This window comes from Periplaneta americana, chromosome 3 (genome assembly GCF_040183065.1).
Source record: "Periplaneta americana isolate PAMFEO1 chromosome 3, P.americana_PAMFEO1_priV1, whole genome shotgun sequence".
In the NCBI taxonomy this organism is placed as follows: Eukaryota; Metazoa; Arthropoda; class Insecta; order Blattodea; family Blattidae; genus Periplaneta; species Periplaneta americana.
The window spans coordinates 7792894-7816539 of NC_091119.1; the positions used below are offsets into that span (position 1 = coordinate 7792894).

Below are 23646 nucleotides of genomic sequence, written 5' to 3' on the forward strand. Positions count from 1 at the left end.
CGTGGTAAAATGGTGCAATAGAAACAAATTTGATATAAATGTGGACAAGACAGAAATGATGATACTCAGAAACGGCGGAAGAGCACCAGAAACAGTAGAAATCATCATGAAGAACAGAAAATTAAAAATTGTACCACACTACAAATATCTAGGCTTAACAATACAAACCAGCGCAGATATTGATATTAAATATTTTCATGATTTTACATATTTTGGTACATATTCAGCTTATTTTTCTTACATAAATATGTACACATTTCACACCTTGATATTACATACATGTAAAGTGTCTTCCAGGTTACCAGATGGGAAATAAAAATTTTAACATAGTATGTTATGCTGATGAAGTAGTTCTGGTTGCCAGAACAGAGGATGAACTTCAACGATTACTTCATCGATTCGTGACAACAGCAGAAAAATTTAATATGGAAATTTCTACAAATAAAACTAAATGTATATGTATATCTAAGAACCCAATAAGATGTAAACTGGAAGTTAATGGGAAAATTATACAACAAGTTATGGATTTTAAATATCTTGGGATACACATTTATAGTTCTCGTAGATTGGTTGATGAAGTAAGAACTCAGGTTTTTAAAGAATCGAGAATATCAGGATACTTACGAGATGTCATCTGGAAAAACAAATATCTAAACATAGAAAGTAAAGTAAAAATTTATAAAACATGTGTACGACCAATAATGACATATGGAGCGGCTACAAGAGCAGATACTAGCCAAAAGAAACAGCTCATGAGAACAGCAGAAATGAATACTTTATGAGCCATAGTAAGTAAAACAAGATTTGACAGAGTTAGGAACCAGGATGTGAGGGAGGAATGCAATATTATAGATGTTGAGACTTTTATTACAACGAGAAAAATGGAATGGAGCTCCCATGTGGATAGAACTGACAACACGGGACTTATTAATAATAATAATAATAATAATAATAATAATAATAATAATAATAATAATAATAATAATAATAATAATAATAATGATTTATTTTAGCTGGCAGAGTTAAGGCCGTAAGGCCTTCTCTTCCACTCAACCAGCATATACATATGCATGAACTTACAAAGAATTCAACAATTTGATTTAGATGAGAGTTATATGTATACAAGAGTTATTTACGAATTAAACAACAAAATACTATGAACTATTAATTAAACACTGAAATAAACTGTGTAGCAGAATTAAACTAAAATACATTGAATGTTAATATATTTCAAATGATATTAGATAATAGAAAGAGATTATTATGAGACAATATTGAAAATACAGCACTATCAGGATGATGTCTAAAGAAAAAAGTAACAGTGTAGTCAGTGATAGTTTAAATCAGTATGATTGGAGTGAAATGTTAATAAGGTTATCTTTTAAGCTGTTCTTAAAGGTGTTTGTTGTCTTGCAGCCCCTAATACTTTGTGACAAGGAATTCCATTGACGCGAGGTGGATATTGTAAAAGATGAGGAATAACAAGATGTTCTATGAAGAGGTATACTTAACGTGCCACAGATAAGTGATCTGGTATTTACGTCGTGGTTAGGGTATAGATAAGAGAAACGAGACGAAAGGTAATTTGGTGTTGAGGTGTGCAGAATTCGAAAGAGTAAAGACAAAGAGTGTAAAGTTCTGCATTCTTTAAGTCGGAGCCACGAGAGACTTGTGAAGGACGGTGATATGTGATCATATCGTCGGATGTTGCACACGTATCTGATGCACATATTCTGAGCTCGCTGTAACTTGACTGACAGTTTAGAACTTAGGTCACTTAACAAAAGGCAGCAAAGAACCTATGCCCTAGAGGAAAGGAGAAGTGGGCAGAACTCTCAAGAAATAGACTGAGACGTAATCATCATTGATACAGTGTGTGTAAACAAACAGGCTTATGCCTATAGAAAAGAAGAAGAAGAAGAAAAAGAAGATATTACATAAAAATCCGGTCCCTAGTTATTACCTCACCTAGTGGTTCACTTGTCAACCTTGTCGCTTGTTCTCTGATCATGTGCAGTGCCTCCTTTCTGAGACTACAAAATATCCGTGTGCCATTAATTATTTCTAAAATTGTACATTATGCTTTTCATGAAGAATTTTCATTGCAGTTGATGTATGAAATATGATCCAGGTGACTGTGATTGTGCTTGGCAACCGAATGAAGCCGATGGATGTGGGGAACCTTGAGAATACAGCAAGCAAAGCAGCGCACTGGGCAGCCAGAGAGAAGATCCGACACTACGAAGTCAATGCAATGGATCGAGCGTCCTTATATGAAGCATTTGTTCACTTGGCTTCGAAACTGAATCCGCCACCAAACAAGAGCACCTTCCCTCAGCTGAGCATGGTGAGGAAGAGCATTGGCAGACCGGACACCAGCTGAAGTCTCTAAGGTAACGCAGTAGTCAGGGTTGGGTAGAACACAGCTGTGCAGTGAATTCATCCATCTGGTGTTACATGAGAGCTCTGCATTTGTGGTTAGTCATGGAAGTTGTCGGAATGATAAATAACCACCCACTCACTCATGCCTTTCTTTTTTCCCCCACTTTGCTTTACTTACATTTAAACATAATCTTATTTTCTTCACCTTCTTCTCTTCAGGTCACTAGTTAATGGCAGATACTTTCTCACAAGATTGTGATTTTAACCAAATTTGATGTTGAATCGTGAATTTTTCTGAAGGAACTGTCCATAAATATCAATAATTGATTAAATGGAGATCTTACTTGTGTTAATTGTGTAACATGTGCGGCTTACAGCTGTTTCGGTGCTTCTTCACACCATCCTCAGAGCCTACTAGATCTCGGCGTCATCTCGAACTTCGCTGCCTGTTGTGTGGGTGCGTTCGATTGTTGAAAAGTGTTGAAATGTCAACAATCGAACAATCAAACGCACCCACACAACAGGCAGCGAAGTTCGAGATGACGCCGAGATCTAGTAGGCTCTGAGGATGGTGTGAAGAAGCACCGAAACAGCTGTAAACCGCACATGCTTACATAATTAACACGAGTAAGATCTCCATTTAATCAATTATTTATATTCAAGTGTTAAAAGTAGTGTACGAAAGATTCAACATGGATCATAAATATCAATTTCATCAAACTCCATTTTCACTAGGAATCAGTTTCTCTTCGAAAGGATGTATGTATGGTCTCACTTAAAATATATGTTGAACATCTGTATTTTTGTAACAGCATTTAGTAATATTTCACTTTCAGTAGACTGAAGTTAAACCTGAAAAATGCATTCATTTTCGTCATGAATTATTATTCTGAAAGTGTGCCATGTGGACGAATTCTCTGTATATGGTTTTAGGTGTGTATGTTGTAGAACTAATATCAATTGTTTTATTTTTGTGTAATTTATAACTTATTATAATTAAACCATATTATTTGATTTAGTTGAGTATTTTTTATTCTGGTCTCTTACTTTTCTTTCAGAAGATTCAGATCCACTTAAGTTGTTTGTCATTGATTTATTGTATATTTGGAATTCTACTGTTTAGAAGGATTTGTTCTCTACCAGATAGTGATTTTTAGATGAAGTAATCTTTTATATTGACTTTAATTTAATTATTTATTCCTACCGTATATTATAATTATGGGATGAATTTATTTTTCTGTGGTTTTCGTTGAGTTGCAATTAATTCAGTTTGTGGACATAGTAAGGAAAAGCGTTACTTAACACTTCATTATTATTTTATTATTTACCGGTACATGAGATTTTTCTCGTTGCCAAACTTCCAGAATGGCTCCAAGGTTCACTCAGCCTACTATAAAATTCAGTACTGGGTCTTTCCCAGGGGTAAAAGGAGGTTGGAGCATGGTGCCGACCACACCACCTCATTCTAGTGCCGAGGTCATGGAAAGCATGGGGCTCTACCTCCATGCCCCCCAAGTGCCTTCATGACGTGTGATGGGGATACCTTTTACTGTTACACGAAATACTCTTTGCACTTGAAAAGTTCTCTGCACTGAAGTATCGTATTCGTGTATAATATGCACCTCAAAAATTGAAAAAAATTTTCCGGGAAAAACTCAGATTTAAAGATAAACATAACTAATTTTAAGAATTATTCAGAAACCTTTAAATTCACTCCCATTGCTGTCATTGGAAGTTTCTTCTTCATTGGATCCATTGAACTCGCCATCAAAACAGAAATCATCTTGAGATTCATAGAGAAAATGATTCTCACTTCCATCTAGGACGTTGCTGATACCACAATTCAAAAAAGACTTCACAACAGTGTCCTCACTGACCTTGGACCAGAATATTTTGACCCATTCACAAACTTGAGTGAGTGTAGACCATTTAAGCGTTCCCTTTGGAGTCAGCTGATGCAACATCTTGTAACTTACTAATAAAAAACATAACAATGTTTTGGACCTCAGTGTCTTCAGTAACATAAATATTGTATCATTATTAAGGGGAGAGGATGGTATTTTTTGGTGAAAAATGAGTAAATTTTCAAAGACAAAAAAATCTTTAAAATACTCTGTGATATGTGTGGAATGCATAGCATAACATTTTGTGGGTATTTGTGCCCTTATCGGATGTTGAGTCGCCATTTTTAAACTTCCTGCGTTATGGATTTTTAAATCACTCGCCCACTTTTATTGTTGTTTCCGGTAAATTAAGTTTTCAAAAAATTTTTTTTTCTTTAAAATACCCTTTGATATGTGTGGAATGCATTGCACAACATTTTGTGGGTATTTGTGCCCTTATCGGATGTTGAGACGTCATTTTGAAACTTCCTGTGCTATGGATTTTTAAATCACACGCCCGCTTTTATCGGTTTCCATTAACTTCATTTTTTTTTTTTGCAACATTGCCAGACAAAAATGGATATAATTTCCGAACTATTAAAGATACATGCATGAAATTTATAACACACATTCTTTGGACTATTAGGAAACTTTTCTCTGTAACAGAATTTTGTTAATTGATTTCATTTTAAAAATATGTCCGTTTGTTTGCAAGAAAGGAAATCAGAAAATTGTTATTAAATTTTAATTGTTTATTTTACAAACGTAGGGACTAATATCAAAATTCTGTTACAGACAGTTTGTAGAACATGCTTTTGCAAATACATTGCAAGAAACTGTTTGAATCTATCTTTAAAACCGGTTTAGATATATCTGTTTTAGTACAATCCTGCATTGGGTATATTTTTTTCAAATTTGGGCCCCCAAATAATTTTTTTTTTTTTCAAAATATTTTTATTTGGTTGAGTTGCCACAGCTATGAGCTCTCTACATACAAAAAATTAATATTTTACACGAAATAGGAAAAAAGTTTTAAAAAATACCATCCTCTCCCCTTAAGCTGTGCCTATGGCAAAGAAAAGGTGAAACACACCAACAAGTAGAAATGAATAGTAATTTGCTTTCTAGAATGATTGATTGCGTCACATTTAGTGACTAACTATGTGAGGACATGGTGAAGATGAATCCTCTCAAAATTCTGATGTTTTATTGAAACTTAAGTTTGTTTCTAGTATAGACAGTACAGTAAAGAAATGCGTTGAATCAAATATAATTTTTAATCGACCTCTAAAATAATTCAAAATAAATGTTTGAGCTGTATGCCAGATGTATACAGCAGTAGTGCAAACCTGAGTTTTATTTTTCACAAGCTGCCACTGTCATTCAGGTCTGCATCTGAACTAATTGTACGATAGCATTCACCTCTTACGTCCTTCGGATATTTATGACGTGTATTACAGGTAGTTTTCTGTTTATAACAAATATAATAAAGGGGAAAGCCTTAAAGAGTACAGATATAAATTAATTTCAGTTTTATTGCAACTGCTCCTGAGGGAGTTACGATAAGTGAAGGATTTCAAACTATTACAGACATGATTTAAGAGGCATATTGATCCGACAAGTTAGCATATAAATGAAATAAGTATAATAATCCTTCAAATAACTGTCTTTTTAACCTAATAAATAATACAAGAAATTACATTAGGTCATTTCACAATCAAATATGACTAGCGCTTTCGCCAATTAAATGGCATCTTCAGGTCTGATTGGGCATCGTGCCTCACTTGAGAAATAATGCCTCACTGACCTTCACAGAGCTTATCGCCCTGAGTGACATCATCTTCACAGTCCCCGTCCCTCCCTCACGCAGCTCCTAGGCGTCGGCAGGTTCTATATCAGTTTCATAAGCAATATCAGTGGTGGCATAATGGCATTATCAAGGCAGTGTGTACGCGTTATAAAACGATTATTTCATGAGAAATGAGAGGAAGAGTTTTTTTGCTGTTTAGAAGGGGAGAACATACGATGTATGTTATGCTCGAAAATCCTATTAGGCATTAATAAATTGAATATACAACGACATTACTCCTTATGTCATAAAGAACATGCTGAATTAGAAGGTAAGACAAATTAAATGTTATTTTTCGTACTATTTCGAAGAAAATTTATGATCTTAACATTTGCATAGTATACTAAATACGACATTATACCTTAAACACTCTGCATTAAAAGGTACGAGGAATTAAATGTTGTTTGTACGTATTATTTCCAAAAGAAATTTATTAAAAGAATATTAAATGTGAGTAGAAAACGAAATATGATTTTCTGAAGTTATTTTAGGTCGAGAACGTGCAAATCTATTAAGTAATCTCGATAAACGCCAGAATATTCAAGAAAATGAACGTAGACAACGTGATGGAATATTATTGGCTAGTTACGCAATTTCTCGCCTGTGATTTAAATCAATTCAGCGATGGAGAAACAGTAAAGAGGTTTATGATTAAAGCTGCCGAATTAATTTGCCAAATTGAATAAAAGTTTTCGAGTCTCTCACGTTAACCAAGCGCTTTCCTAATAATTCGCCACTGACCGCCTTAGCGATTACGATAAGGTGACGCAGGTCACAGCAGTTTATATTTCCCATCCTACTCTGCAGTCTCCTCTCCTAGTAAACAAACTATTTCAAATCGAGTGCCTCACGTAACCGAAAATTGTGCCCATGTATGGCATATGGTAATGCTTTAAGCATAAAGACGTACGTAAAAAGCAACATAATAAAATATAGTGAATTGCATTATGTGAGATAATTAAAACAATATTATATGAATGACTGTACAATCACGAAATAATGTAATAATAATCACTTGAAAAGACAAACTGGTTATAGTGATTGAACCTCATATAGATTCTAGATGTTAAAATACAGAATCTTTCTTGTCCTCATCTTTTCACCTAACATAGTAGTGTCTCTTGAATATGAACAGTATTTAAAATATCGCGTTTGTATATTTTCCACAATCAAAAATTACTTTTTACTTTGTAAGAAATACTACCAACTTCACATGTGTCTATAAGTTAACTGACTATCCAATAAAATATTTCATCACACACTGAAACGTGTTGAGATACCACATGGAAATGTTTGATATTTTATTTAAAACTAACTTTCTTCCAAAATTTTGGTAGGCTGCTTTAAAAAATCGTCATCATAATCATCATCTTCGTTCACGAATTAGATCATTAGACCTATTCTGACTTCAGCCGATCACTTTCTAGATCTGCCACTTAAAAAAAAAAAAAAAAAAGAGAAGAAGGAATTCTTACTTAATGTTGTCATGGTAATCCAAGTAATAGTGAAACTTTTTTGTGGACCTCATCTCAGTTTATTGGCCCTTATAAGCTAGTTTATCATTTCAAGGCATCCTTACCTAACTTGACTGATGAATAGGATGTGTTATTAAAAGCCCTGGTTGCCACAATGAACTGCCTTAGTCTGAAGATTATTGAAAAATTGAAACTACATTGAGCGACTTATATTAAGTTATATTTTAGAAATGTACCTAGGAATAAAGATTATTTAAACTGGCACTTAATCTACTACAACTGAAAGTGTCCTTGGATAGAAATTGGAAATGATCTGTATTGAAGTTTTAATAATAATAATAATAATAATAATAATAATAATAATAATAATGATTTATTTAACCTGGCAGAGTTAAGGCCATACGGGCTTCTCTAACACTCAACCAGGAGTAAAGACTGCGTTGCAAAAACACTACAAATTAACAAATTACACTACAATTTTACACACAAAACTGAATAAGATAATAATAATAAAAAAAAATAAACAACAAATAAGAAGAAATCAGACATAATATATAACATACAGAAAGAAAGAAAAAAGCATAATAATATGTGAACAGCAGGTCAAAATAAATGAGGCATACAAAAAAAAAGACAATTATTCATAATAATAATAATAATAATAATAATAATAATAATAATAATAATAAAGAAGAATAGTAATAATGATAATAATAATAATAATAATACTAATAGTAGTAATAAAATAGTGCAGTACAAAGTATACAGTGAATACAATATTTCTAAGTACACACAATAAGGAAAATTAAGATTATATATAGCTCAACTTATCACATTAGAGATATAACATTATCGGAAAGTATGAAAACAAAAATATAAAATAAGTTGAATATCATTAGAACATAAAAAAAATGTGAATACGTGGAAACATGCAATACAACACTTGTCATAATAGTAAGTTAGTTTGGCAACTCGTCATAAGATAATTTTCTAACTTGGATTTGAAAGATTTCAATGTTCGGCAGCCCTTGACTTCAGGCGGCAGAGAGTTCCAGTGACGAGAGGTAGCAACAGTGAAGGATGAGTGAGGATGTTAAAATTACATATCCTTCCACACCACATGAGGAGGAAAAACGTACAATAGAACCTCGATTATCCGTCACCCTATTAACTGATTGGTGGATTATCCGACTGTCTCACGCATTTTTTCTACGAAAAGTTATTACCAGCTTTTACCGTTACACAGTATGTAGTAGGAATGCTACCAGTATCGGCAGTGGAAACACTTTTGGGAGGAAGTTTTTTTGCAACTTGTAAAATAATCACTATGAGCTTTGAAAGAAATGACCCCAAGAACTTTCACATAGCTGCAAACCTATGCATCATTTAGTCATTCTGTGCAAAATGTCCAAAAAACACGTTGAGCTGTTTGGGAAAGGAAAAACTGTGGCTCATAGTGCATCAGAATACAAGATTGGCATTAGAAATATGCGCAATTTAATAGAATAAAACAAAGCAGTACATATTATTGTATTTCACTGTTTTCATTATTTATAACCAGCATAACAATGTATGCTGTGTAGTATGAAGGCACCAATAGTTGCAGTATGGTAGAAATTTATTTTTTTTATTTTATTGGGTTATTTTATGACGCTGTATCAACATCTAGGTTTAGATTCATTTTCCGGGCTGAGAGGCCGTGGTCTATTAGTTGGTTTTATACCAGACGTTTCGTCTGCAACTGCGGCAGACATCTTCAGTGGAGTGGTATCCGAGATCGCAAGACTCTTCTCGGCGTACCTGAGGCAACTGATCCTGTGTCTGGTTGTGCGAGCGTATTTATAGTGCTGAGGTCATCCAAGGACAAACGAGATAAGCTGCTGTCCGCCGGAGTTTACAGGATTCCGTGTTCGTGCGGGAAGGTCTACATCAGTACTACACAGCGGAGCGTCAGGACGACACTGACAGAACATAATAGGAATTGCCGCCTAGGACAGATCGACAAATCGGCAGTGGCAGCACATGCCTATCAAGAGGGCGATCACAACATTAGATTCAAGGACACGGACATCTTGAGCACGACGACGCACTTCTTCCCCCGTCTACATAGAGAAGCGATCGAAATACATAAACATAACAACACTTTAATCGCAAGGAAGAAGGCGTAAAGCTAAACAAGTGTTGGTACCCGGTCCTAAACAGAACAGATAAGAAGCCACTACAACAAAAGGACGGAACCCAGAACGGGAGCAGCGAACAAAGCGGCGCGGACCGCAGCGACAACAGGCCTCGGCCCGCGAGCCGCACTATAAATACGCTCGCACAACCAGACACAGGATCAGTTGCCTCAGGTACGCCGAGAAGAGTCTTGCGACCTCGGATACCACTCCACTGAAGATGTCTGTCGCAGTTGCAGACGAAACGTCTGGTATAAAACCAACTAATAGACCACAGCCTCTCAGCCCGGAAAATGAATCTACATCTATAGACTCCGGCCGTGAAAGCCTACACTGCAAAACATCTAGGTTATTTAGCGTCTGAATGAGATGAAGATGATAATGCCGGTGAAATGATTCCGGGGTCCAGCACCGAAAGTTACCCAGCATTTGCTCGTATTGGATTGAGGGAAAACCCCGGAAAAAACCTCAACCAGGTAACTTGCCCCAACCGGGATTCGAACACGGGCCATATGGTTTTGCAGCCAGACGCGCTGACCGATATGTATGGTAGAAATTTCAAATTATGAAACCAAGTATTATGCGCTTAATTTATGAAAATATTTTATGGTACGGATTATCCGATTTTTTCGATTAACCGTCCAGTCCACCCCCTTCATTACCATGGATAATAGAGGTTCTACTGTACTTAAATCATTGAAGATAACTTCAGAATTGTAACACACCTCCCTACAAATGTGATGTGATCATTGCGAAAGCTATTAGCCTACCCAACCCAACCCAAACAAATACCTAACCTCTCTTATATACCCTTGTTTTTAATTAGGCAATCTCGGGGCAGATTCTTTATCTGTTCCGACTCTTTAAGTGCCATCCAGTCCTTGCAGTCTTTTAATTGTGATGATCCGCTTGTCTTAAGAACTCAGCAGCTGTTCCACACTCTCCTTAGCTCTGATTATGAGATTGGAGTAGTGTGGATTCTTGGTCATGTAGGGATTCCAGGAAATGAGGCCGCGGATGCTGCAGCCAGGGCTGGTGCACTGAATGGCTCTCTGCTATATTGGCACGAGAGGTGGCAGGACATTCGAAACTACTTGAAATATAAAATTTGGTGGCAATGGGAAGGAGAATGGTCTGCACAAGAGGGAAACAAATTGCGACATATAAAGGATACTGTTCGAGTTTGGGATTCGTCCACAAGAGCGTCACGACACGGAGGTTTTACTCACCCAGTTGGGGATTGGCCACTGTCATCTGACACATGGCCATCTGCTATGTGGCGAGCCTTAGCCGGAGTGTGATATGTGCCGTGTTCCACTTAAGGTGGAACATTTTCTATTGCAATGCAGAAAATATGACCATGTCTGCTGGCAGTATGGAATTCGGCCGACACTATGTGAAGCTCTTGGAAATGATTTTAATTGTACAAATGCAGTTCTGAGATTTTTATCGACTACAGGATTGGATAAGGTGATTTAGTTTTTATTGACCCGTTTTTACTTATCCTCCGGACCCTTTTACATCCGGAGGTTACATTTGTTTTATATTTGATTTTACAGTGTTGACATTTCGGACTTCGTACATCCGAATATTTTATAAAATTTTATTGTTTTTAATATATGATTCACAATTTATCTCTGGTGGTCTTAGTTTTATTGTTTTATTTGTTCGTTTTGAATACCACCTAGTGTGGTAGAATTGCTCACTTTTATGATTCTGTAGAAATCACCTTATGTATAATGCATTTGTGTACCTCGTTTTACCGTGACAACGCTTTTTAGTTCTTTTAGCACTCTGGTTATTATATTATTTATGTCTTTGTTATATTAAGAATTTTAGATAAGGACGCAAATAGCCATAGTAGCTGACGCGCCCTTCTTAAACTCTACTACTAATAATCTCTTATATACCCGATTTTCTCTGACATTTGCACACACAGTGATATTGCACTAAGCTTACGAAAGCATTTCTTTTTTCAGTATGGTCGAGGGTAAATCTTCCTTCTATGCTATGGTCGACATTAAATGTTTCTGTCTACTAAAGTGTATATTCAAGCATATCAAAAGCCTGAAAAAAACCAAACCTAACCTATCACAGATTCTCCCTCTTATGAAAACTTATTTATTTTTCCAGATATTGGCAGCAGGGATATGCTTCCTGAGAGTCCTCTGCCGGATATAGTATGAACTGTCGAGATAGAATGTAATTTATAATTTTCTTGAAATGTTTCTTAGTGGATATTTGTAAAGTTATTCCATCTCTCACTTCCATTTGATCATGAAATAATGTAACGCAAATCAGACGACAGTCCCATTTATCGTGTGGAAGGGTATCAGTATTACAACTTCTTTGTTATGGTAAATATTTAGAGAATGTTGTTAATGGCTATTCCTGTTGCTGTAATTTCTCTACCAAAATTGTTTTCATATGGTCCTATTGAAAGAACAGATTATGTACATCACATTATATCTGTGCTAGTTTCTTGTCACATTGCAGAGAATAATCTGTTATATGAGACGTTCAGAGCTAAAGTGGGTCAAGTCACAAATTTTCATAAATTGAGTTTAATTCATTTTCTGATTAACTGAAATTGGATCTTTTCCAAGCAGTAATGGATCAAGTCTTAACTCCAAACATTCGCCGGTAGTGACACCAGTCACTTTCAGCTCAGATTATTTGTTCACAATGTCCTGAGTCATAGTGGATCAAGTCACCAAAGTGTTGCATCAATTAACATCACAGTTGTTTATACTTGAAGAGTCCACTGCAAGAATGATGGATGTCACTTTCTTGTCGAAAATGAACCAAGACTGTCAATGCATAGCTTAAGACATATAGAATGTACATAGAGAGTTATATGGCATTAACACTGATAGTCATTGTCCAGTAATGATCGGAAAATCACAGTTAAGCTTTGAGCGCTAAGCATTTCAAACTTTCAATTGCTTCTCCTGCAAAATGTATTCCAAATGACATCCATCATTCTTGCAGTGGACTCTTCATTTTATAAATCTAGAATTTGAGAATGGAGCAATAAAATTATTGCTAGCCAAATTAGATAATCCATTAGAGCAAGTTAACTTTAAGTCTTATTATCTCAAAACTACGTCTCATGGACTTGATCCACTTTGGCTCTGAATGCCTCATATTTTACCTGCGTTTTCTCGATCTTTTGCTCTAGTCTTTAGTGTTACTGAACATTGAAGTTCTGGAGAATCACTAAATTTTGTTATGATATTATAGGCCTATTAGGAGGCTGTCAGGTAGCTCAGTTGGTAGAGCAACTTGCTACGGACTGGAAGGTCCAGGGTTCGATCCCGGGTGGTGACGGGATTTGCTTACTGCCAAACTTCCAGAATGGCTCCAAGGTTCACTCAGCCTCCTATAAAATTTAGTACCGGGTCTTTCCCGGGGGTAAAAGGCGGTCGGAGCGTGGTGCCGACCACACCACCTCCATGCCCCTCCCTCCCCCAAGTGCCTTCATGGCATGTAAAGGGGATACCTTTACCTTTCTTTTTATTATATTAGGATGTAGTAATTTCGTGAGATTTTCTAAGTGCTAATGTTGTAAGGAATTTGGTAAGCATTACATTTTTCTGTTCTTACAGATAAACTGTGCGGAACTTTATAGGTTTTCTTCAAATGTGTTGTATGTGTCATGGCAGATTCATGTATTGTTGGACCATTGGATCTGTGCCCCTTCAGCGCTGTCGTCGTTCTTGGAAAAGTTAACGCCTCTGCTCACTCCATTCCACCCGCTTTCCTCCCACCACGCCAAAGAGCAGGCCACGAACCTTGCCGAATAGGGGTGTTGCCAAACTTCCGTCAAACAATGTCATGTCTCTTGAATATTGTTTATTAATAATGTGAGATTAATTATTACTCAACATTTAATTTAAGTAGATCCAATGACGCTGATTGACTTCTACGATTAATTGGAGATAATTATATGATTACAGTGGATATTTGTTGGTTAAATGGAATTTACGTAAAGGGAATCTATTTCGTTTTTAAAAAGAAATGTTTTCGTCATAAATACTTTTTCTTCATCTTATTATCTTATTTTGTTAGGTTTGGAACGTGATCTTGAAGGCCTAATAAAATTATAAAATTGTAGGAATGAATGAACACATAGTCATGTACCTCTTTCTTTTTCATCTGGACTAAGGACCGGCTATGGCGAAGTTAATACATACTATGATCTTATTTACATATTTACATACTATATAACATAACATACTGATAATGTGCAGGAGTTCTAATTTATTCTTAGGAAAATAATTTACATATTTACAAAAGACCAAGACTTGTATTATGCTTGAAATTACAGAGGGCATATCCCGGACATATCTGAATCTAAGTCACTACTATTGCTGCTGCTGTCTTCACCCAAGTTGATAACAAATCTGGCTACTTCTGTAACGTTTCTTTTTCACCTTGGAATTTAATTGGTTCCCTCGCAACCTTCAGTAATTTCTTCAAAGTCGGAACTTCTTTCTGCATGGTATAAAATTCTTGTATCTTTCTTCTTAAAATACATCGTTCCATATCATCTACAAGAATTAAAGGTTCCCTTGATCTGTTCCTCCCTGGTGACTCTAGCTTTTCATCTCCTGCACAGAATCCCTCTCTCCTGATTTTCTTTATTAGGCGCTCTGACCCGCCTTTATAAATTACATAAAAATGTTGTATTATATCAGTATTAGTTAAGTAAGTAATTTTAATACGTAATCAATTGAAATAAAATAAGCCTCATCTGTGATCGCAGCTGCTCTTTTTGTTGCCTGATTTAGAGGAAACAGATATTGACCTGTTTGTTTCTCTTCATCGAAAAATGCTATTACTTGCTTAATAATATTTCTTTCACCACTCCGTGCTACAGTATTTATGTTGAGTTGACAACACTGGACTGCAAGTGCAAATAAACTGAAGAAGGTTCAAAATTGTGAGTAATGGGGGAGAGGAAGGGAGAGAGATAGGAATGCAGGGAGAGAAATGAATTACCAAGGCTGAGAAGGAATTAGGGTTCAGTTCGCATATCTTACCGGGGCAAAGATCTGATGGTCCGACTATACATGACTTTTAATGAAAAATCACATTTTATTAAAACTAGTAGATACACAAAATATTCTTTTATACATTTAAACATGGTGCTAATTTCACAATATTAACAAAATCCGAAAATAATTAAATAGTGGATTTTTGGATTAACATCTGTGCCAGAACTGTTGACAGTGGGATTCTGTTTCTTTCTTTGGACTTTTAATTAATACTTAACGTGACTAGCCACTGTTATTACATAAATTTAATGGTTAAATGTGTTTCAGAAGTATAAATCTGTGGGAAAATTAACTATTCACTTATAAGAACCACAGCCATGTTATGTCACAATTATTGTATTATATAGAGTTATCCAAAAACTAAAGAAATGCTACTAGTGATTAGGTGGGCATAGACTATAATCTATTAAATGAGTATGGCGATGAAGAATTTCTGACAAGATTCAGTCTAAAAATGAACACTGCTTAATTAATCAATGATGATATGGAACGTATGACAGACAGGAAAAAATAGTTCAAAATTTCATCATTATAAAGAAAATGTAGTTTTTTAAATAATTAAAATTAAATTTTAAGCAAATTCATAGGGTAATATTATAATATCAGTATTACGTTCTGCATTATACAGTCTAGTATATGCAGACACGAAGCTCAATACGTAGGGAATATGCATCCATGGACAGTTGCTAACCACTAGGATCGCTACTATTGCCTCATCACATTCATTGTGAAACAGTACCAGCACAGTCTATTGTTCTTAGTACCCTCAAGCTTCGTGACTGTATATACTAGACTGTGGTATAACCTAGCTATAGACTCACATGCTCTTGTCTTTTGTTTAAAAGTTATGGCATCAGTTTTTGTTTTGTAGCACGTTCTTATAGTCATTCACTATAACAACTAGTTTAATTTTGATTTGTAATTTATTGTGATTTACTCATTTCTTTATAATAAAATTCGTAGACAAAATAGTGATGTGTTCAGAAAATAAATTTCAACAATAAATTGCTGATATTCTGAATGTACTTCATAAACAAAACACAATCTAAAATATTGCCAACCTCTATTCCAATTCGGCTAATTGTGAAATAAATAACCTTGGGACAAACGAACGTCATACAACATAATACTCCATTTATTCTATAGTTAGGCAGCTCCAGAAATAGCTATTCCAAGATTCATTCTGCAATCATACAACTGGGCCTTAATCAGGTAACATAACACCAAAAATTTACAATGTTAAGACACTGAAGTCATTTTTTTATCGAAATAACTTAACAGTACATCAATGATTATATAAGTGTTAAAAGAGTGTATTCAAGAATAAAGATTGTAATAACGTTGTTAAAACTATTCAGTAAAATATCCCCCATTTCTTAAATTGATACTTTGTATGTTCTAATCTATACTAATAATAAATCTGTAGCCGAAATTGTTCTGATAATTTTCGATTTTCCAAAAATAATGGGTCCTAACATATATAATTAACCACCCTGAAATCGAAAATCGCTTTTTTGAAATTTTTGTTTGTATGTCTGTCTGTCTGTCTGTCTGTCTGTCTGTCTGTCTGTCTGTCTGTCTGGATGTTTGTTACCTTTTCACGCGATAATGGCTGAACGGATTTCGATGAAAATTGGAATATAAATTAAGTTCGTTATAACTTAGATTTTAGGCTATATGGCATTCAAAATACATTATTTAAAAGGGGGGTTGTAAGGGGGCTTGAATTAAATAAATCGAAATATCTCCCTTATTATTAATTTTCATGAAAAATATTACATAATAAAAGTTTCTTTAAAAATAATTTCCGATAAATTTTATTCCATGCAAAATTTTCATAGGGCTGATATTTAATGAGATAAATGAGTTTCAAAATTACAATAACAATGCCATCTAAGGCAGTGTAATGGAATAAAAAACAAATGACTTAGTCTATAAGGGGCCTTGGACAACAACAATCGAAAGCTATGAAAGATAGCCTACAGAGAATGTTTCTGTGTTTGTATGAAGTAATATTGGAAGCTATATTAACCGATTTGTATAATTTATTATTATTTCACCATTGGAAAGTGTAGTTTCTCTAGATGGACATAATGCTATAATGTTATTACAGTAACTTCTGAGTGAATCGAGGACAGGTAAGATTAAAATAGCTTCTTATGCACAGAAAACTTGATAGGCTATTCTGTACATTCGTTTCCTGTATTTCCTAAAATAATTTTTATGATCAAATGAGTGGTCTCTGGATAAAAATGATCGCATTTTAATTTTTTAAATACAATTTAAATTAAGTAACATAATAAACGATTTATCCTTCTATCAAACACGAATGTTCCCTGGATCAAACGTCCTATTTTAATTATGTAATTACTTTATATTTATTTCTAACGGGTGCAGCGGAGCGCACGGGTACGGCTAGTATAAAAATATAGTGAGGTTCAAGAATACTGTAGGGTATTGATACTGCATTGACTACCTAGTATTGTTGCGAAAGTCCTGAATGACAACTGTATCAAGGTCATAAGTTGAGGAGTCGCAGAAATGCGTTAAAAGTATCCCGTATCAAGAAACAAATAGGCTGGCATCCCTACCCCAAGTCTGGCAATCTAATCTAATCTAATCTGATCTGAGTCTCAACTTGGAAAACAATCTTGTTCGTTCTTGAAACTCAGGTAGTACGATAATCAAATGTGGTTGTGAACTCAAATACAGAAGAAATACTCTTCGTATTAAACCTCCAAATAGAAATTAATTGTATGAAACATGATGATTTTTTTTGGATAACTCTATACAATTACAGATCCAGATGTGACTGAAGCATACATAGTCCGAAGTATTTGATACTTTAACACAATTGTCACTTTTTTAACTATTATTATAATACTCTCCTTTGCATTTATATTCCAGTACACATAGTACATTGTTTTCAGGGCACATTCTGCAGGTTGTTTGAATCACAGTTTATCTTCATCACTGTTCCTGAGTCAAGTAATTCTGTAATACAGCAACATGATGCTTTTTTTTTTTGTGACGAAAGCTCTTTCATCATACCTGAGGAAATGCCTTGGCCACTGGATGGACTCACTTTCAGGTAGTTTGAGGTTTTCTCTTCACAGCAGGCAATCCTGACTGATCTTGGTTTTCCTGAATCTTCAAAAAAAGTATAGGCCTACAATCACTATTTTTCGAAGTTCTTTCTTTCACTAATTTTAATTTGACACTGAAGTTAGACATGTGATAAAATGAAATAAAAACTTTTTTTCACACTCTCATCTGAGGAACATTGAATTCGTTTCCATTGCTATATAACTTACTGCAAATTGCACTCATTGTCAGTTATATACAGTGTTACTATAAATGATCTTTCCGATTACAAACTTGAATAACTATTGTTAGGGGACACTTAGAAACATGATATTGGTATCAGTGGAAAGAGAAACTTAAATATTTTTTGTTATCCATTCGGTTAAATCACATGTGCTACTCTTAAACCAGCAAAGATTAGAAAACATGAAGTTGGTATCAACAGAAACAGAAACTCCAACAATTTTTTTAATTTTCACTGGAAAACATGTAATAGAGAAACATTTGGTTCACAACCGTAAGTAAGTCACATGTGCTCAATGTGAGCTCCTTGTGTCGCACGACACACATCAAGTCTGTAGTCAATTTCCTGCCATACATGTTGTAGCATTGGACCATCCACCAGTGCAATGGCCTCTGTGATGCGGACACGAGGACCCTCAATGGTAGGTGGTAATGGTGGCTGATACACTTGTTGTTTTATAAAACCCCACAGAAAAAAAAATCACAAGGAGTGAGGTCAGGGGAACGTGGAGGCCAATGCAAACATTCTAAATCTTCACGGCCAGCACGTCCAATCCATCTACTGACTTTTACGGTGGATTTCTGTGGACTTCGTGTGAAACTCTCTCTCAGACGCTCCACATTTGCCTCACTTACTGATGGACGACCAGTTGACTTCCGCTTACAGATGCATCCCTTGTTTTGAAGTCAGCGTAGCACTTACAGATACTGGGCCCACTGGGTGGATCAACACCAAATTTTCTTCTAAAATTGCGTTGTACAGTGACAACAGACTGGGAAATGTGAAAATCTAGCACACAAAATGCCCTCCTGTCTTCGTTTGCAGCCATTTTTCTGTTATATCGTCTCCTAGCAACGAAATTATTAAATATGCGACAGGTTCACCAACATAACAAAAAATATTTGAGTTTCTCTTTCCATTGATACCAATATCATGTTTCTAAGTGTCTCCTAACGATAGTTATTCAAGTTTGTAATCAGAAAGATCATTTATAGTAACACTGTATTTTTTTAACGTTGTTCCTGTAGCATGGCCCTAATGCATGTAGGAATGACATTAAATCAACGTTCTTAACGTCATCTTGTAACATTTATTCTTCATGTAACTCAACATTTATGAAGTCTCAGTGTACTGTAGTACGGTAATAATATTCATGTTTGTTCGATTGTTTTAGATGATAAATATGACACACTACATATAATGTTCAAACACTGTACATTGAGGAAGGTACTCGTATCACCACTTGAGTGCTCTGCTCAGTTTTCGAAGAATTATTTCTGTTCCGAAGATTTTATCCCAGAGGCTGCTGCTTATTCCAAATCCTGTAATAAGATTAATAAAAGACAGTGTAAATAGTTTGAATATCATTAGTAAGATACGAGGGTCATTTCATAAGTCATGGCAACTATGTTATATCTCTGCAATAACCGAAAATGTGGTTAGTTCAGTATATCCATTTGAAAACCTGTTGTACACTGTATGGGATGCCACCGCAAGATTGCGTCTGTGTGCATTGGTAGCTATAATCTTTTTGCTGTAAGAAAAATCCTAAAAACAATAGCACGTGACTGAAGTGAGGCTTCATTGGCCGCTGTTTGGCGCCATAGATTCTCAGTATATGTTCCCGCCTACTGTTGTACATTCTGTTTCATGTTAAACATTTCCCGTTACTCGTCAAGTAGGCCTAACCTCACTACTATGCATTTCTTTTCTTAGGAAACATTTACTTTATAATTACTCTAACTTATTATATACATTTCAGACTATTTGTTTTTCTCCGCTTTTGAGAGAATTTCCACTCTTATGTTTAATAACCACACATACCGAGGATGCAGAAGCCATACTTCAGTACCACGTGCGTACGGGAACAACTACGAGCTGAAGTGACGCCAGCCTGTTACAAGAACAGACTACCTCGGTAGCACTGTTGGTATTCATCCGCGTTCACAGTACGTAACAAAATATAAAAGTAGCTTTTCTACATATCGTTTTACATATGAGTGAAGTTATATGTTTCATCGTATTTAACAACTAGAATTCAATTTTTTATTTTCAAATAATACAAGATGATGGTTTCCAAATACGAACTACATTTTCCTGCATCATGCGAGTGTTTCGACTGGCAGCCAATCACGGGTATGACAACAATGTGCTTGTGTTTACATTAGGATTTTTCTTACAGCGAAAACAGTATAGTTGACAGCACATGCAAAAGTTAGTATGCTAAAGGCTGTGCTCCAAGATGGATGAAAGTAAAGTTGAACAGCGGTCATACGTGAAAATTGCAGTTCTTCATGGCAGAAATGCTTGTCAGTGTCATTCTGAGCTACGAGAAGCATTGGGTGATAAGCATTGGAACATCCTCCTTACTCGCCTGATCTCAGCCCATGCGAATTTGATCTCATTCCGCAAGTGAAGAAGCCGCTGCATGGGAAGCGGTTTGCAAACATTGAGGACATCTTAACAGTGTTTCAACGAGAGGTGGTACACCTAGACGAATCGCACACAGCCGATGGTATTCAACGCCTACATCGTGTTGACAGAGATGTGTGGAAGCATTGGGGGATTATTTTTAAGGGTGTTATCTGTGAGCAATGTACTTTGTTTCCTTTTGTGCATATAAAACAATGATTTCTATTTATACGCATTTTTCAATTTCCCTTACCAATTGCCTCCTGTACCTGGAACCATTGTGAAGCATATTCCAGTGACCTTCAATAGCATATACTGAATTTCTATTTCTGCAGCTTTATTGCTGATATAATACAGTTGCCATGACTTATGAAATGACCCTCGTATATAATTATAAATAAGAAAAAAGTGTGTGTGTCCGTCCATTGCCTACCCACTTCACTTGCGTGATTCGGGTTCCGCATATTGCGGATAGATGGCAGGACTGTGACCCATTTTCAAGTTGCACACCACTTCGGTGGGCCATGCTATACATTTAAAATAAGAGAAATTTGCAGAATCTTTACTAGGATCAGCCCATTCGAGTTATGTGGATATAAAGGGAAAAATTGAGATGGTGTCGGGTGAAGTTTCTGGGTAGCTCAGTCGGTAGACCATTTGTGCGCTAAGCCAAAGGTCCTGGGATCGTTACCTGGCCCTGGAACAATTTTTCTCTTGAATTTATTCAAGTCTGCTTTATGGGGAGCTTTACCTGAAAGCTAGATTTGCACAAATAACTAACTAATAGCTTCTCAATATTAACAAAATAAAACTGTTCATATTTTATTGAAGCTTCTGTATAGTGTGTCATGATTGATGTCTAAAAATGGTTTCAGTACAGTTTAAGTGAAGAAAGAGAACATTTTCTAAAAAAAAAAAAAAAAAAAAAAAAAAAAAAAATGTATAAAGGGATACCAGCGAATAGGGATTATAAAGAATGGACACTGAGCGAATTTTCCTGTGTTTTGTTTCTCTGTGCACCAGCGGTTAGTTCCACTTTCAAGCGCTAGAGGTAGTGTAATCGAGCATACGCTAACATAATAATTGAGAATAGAGTTAAGGCACAGGATCCAAACATCGCCTACCTTATTGCATAATCCAGTAATGCTTTGCTTCAAATAAATTTAAGTTAACAGCTTTTCCTTATTTCTCAGTGACAAACTAGTTGTAATAATAATATTTTATATTTCAGATATAATACATTATATTATAAAATAATATAATACATTATAAAATTAAGTATCGAATTCGTTTAATATTTGTATATATTATAATATAGGTATATGGTTTTACTTCTTGTAAGAGTTTCTTTTTTTCATTTTCAGTGCTATGAAATCATGACATATTTTAATTGTTGGGGTCAATGCCTCAACTCTCATTATAAAGTTAATGACGGATTTATTATTTTATGGATCCAATTTATTTTATTTGAGTACATAATGTACCTAGATGTATTAATTATATGTGTTATATTTCCGCTGTGTCGACTGCTAGCTGGTTTGATTCCAGCGCCAACTCTAGGGAGAAAGCAGAATCTGACGCTCTAGCTGGCTTGAAGGTCATTGAAATCAGTCCGGCTACATCAAAGGTACCGACGCGAAGTGTCCATTCTTTATAATCTCTATTCGCTGGGGATACCAAACAAAAATGGAGTGTAAAAAAATGAATTAAAGATTTTTTCTCTACTTTGTTTCACCTGAAAAAAATAATTGATATCCCCTTCCCCCCAAAAAATTCCTTACCCTCAGTGAGTTTGAAGTATGAACCTTAGATGTAATGGAAATTATTATCTGTCACTGATTGAATATGTAGAAACGTTATTAGGCTGAATGTTCAGCACTCACCAGTTTCATGATGTGTGAAATGATGTTGGTTGTGGTAGCGCTTCATGTAATAGAGATATGAGCCAGCTGCTGGTGAACCGTAATGAAGGTAGAAGTGTATTAAGTCGTACGTTATGTAACCTGTGAACAGAGAGCGTTTAGTATGAATGGTAGATTGAATAAATCTGACTTATCCTGTGGTAAAAGAATATATATCACACATGGAATATCCTCATAGCAAACTAATGCATTATGGTAGGAAGCAATACATTTCTTTCTCTACTATTGTATCTTAAATATACAAGAAATACATTCATAAATAAATTACAGCAGTAATTACGAAACATAGAATAACTTCACAAAAAGGAAACAAGAGACATATTAGACAGATTTCAGACTTGAGACTTCTCTATTATCAGTCCGGAGTTTCAACTCTGAGCTATTATAACTAATTGTATGCAGTAGAAAGATTGACTAGGGAAGACCACAATGTTCTTTGCCAATAACTTGGCAATCTTTGAATGCTGTATAATTTGGCTTTGCTGTGGGAAGTGATTTGAAGACCTGTGAGTTTGTCACTTTGATAGGTTTGTCACTGATTCCGACTGTGACTACAGTTACAAAATCACAGCTCCTAGAAATCGCCATCTCTGCCCAATATGTGAATCACAGCATTGGCGACTTTTGTATGGGCTTTTCTATGTTCTTCAATTAAGGAAGAAAGGTACATGGTTTAATGAAGATATCTCTGATGAAAAGTAAAATATATTCTATGATCTTCAATTAAGAAACAAAGGTACATGGTTTAATGAAGATATTTCTAACGAAAGGTAAAATATATTCTATGATCTTCAATTAATAAAGAAAGGTACATTGTTTAATGAAGATATTTCTAACGAAAGGTAAAATATATTCTATGATCTTCAATTAATAAAGAAAGGTACATTTTTTAATGAAGATATTTCTAACGAAAGGTATAATATATTCTATGATCTTCAATTAATAAAGAAAGGTACATTGTTTAATGAAGATATTTCTAACGAAAGGTAAAATATATTCTATGATCTTCAATTAATAAAGAAAGGTACATGGTTTAATGAAGATATTTCTAACGAAAGGTAAAATATATTCTATGATCTTCAATTAATAAAGAAAGGTACATGGTTTAATGAAGATATTTCTAACGAAAGGTAAAATATATTCTATGATCTTCAATTA

The 23646-nt window shown here is 35.1% G+C and overlaps 2 protein-coding genes across 10 annotated transcripts in view; one reads left to right on the forward strand and one right to left on the reverse strand.

The window, feature by feature from the left end:
- The window catches only part of kappaB-Ras (NFKB inhibitor interacting Ras like 1), a 95918-nt gene extending 73622 nt beyond the window's left edge, over positions 1–22296 (forward strand). For 2 of the 5 annotated variants that reach the window (XM_069819966.1, XM_069819969.1), the window contains exon 4: positions 2132–3400. In XM_069819966.1, the coding sequence (XP_069676067.1) occupies positions 2132–2383 (252 nt within the window). In that variant the 3' untranslated portion in view covers positions 2384–3400. Of the gene's footprint in view, positions 1–2131; positions 3401–11899; positions 16730–17756 lie in introns of those variants that run through there. The other 3 variants (XR_011331190.1, XM_069819967.1, XM_069819968.1) reach the window with 3 other exon arrangements.
- Fa2h (Fatty acid 2-hydroxylase) overlaps positions 14843–23646 on the reverse strand; it is a 139802-nt gene continuing 130998 nt past the window's right edge. For all 5 annotated transcript variants that reach the window (XM_069819962.1, XM_069819964.1, XM_069819961.1 and 2 more), the window contains 2 exons: positions 22450–22569; positions 14843–19476 (listed from right to left, as the gene is read on the reverse strand). In XM_069819962.1, coding sequence (XP_069676063.1) covers positions 19391–19476; positions 22450–22569 — 206 coding nt within the window. In that variant the 3' untranslated portion in view covers positions 14843–19390. The remainder of the gene's footprint in view (positions 19477–22449; positions 22570–23646) is intronic.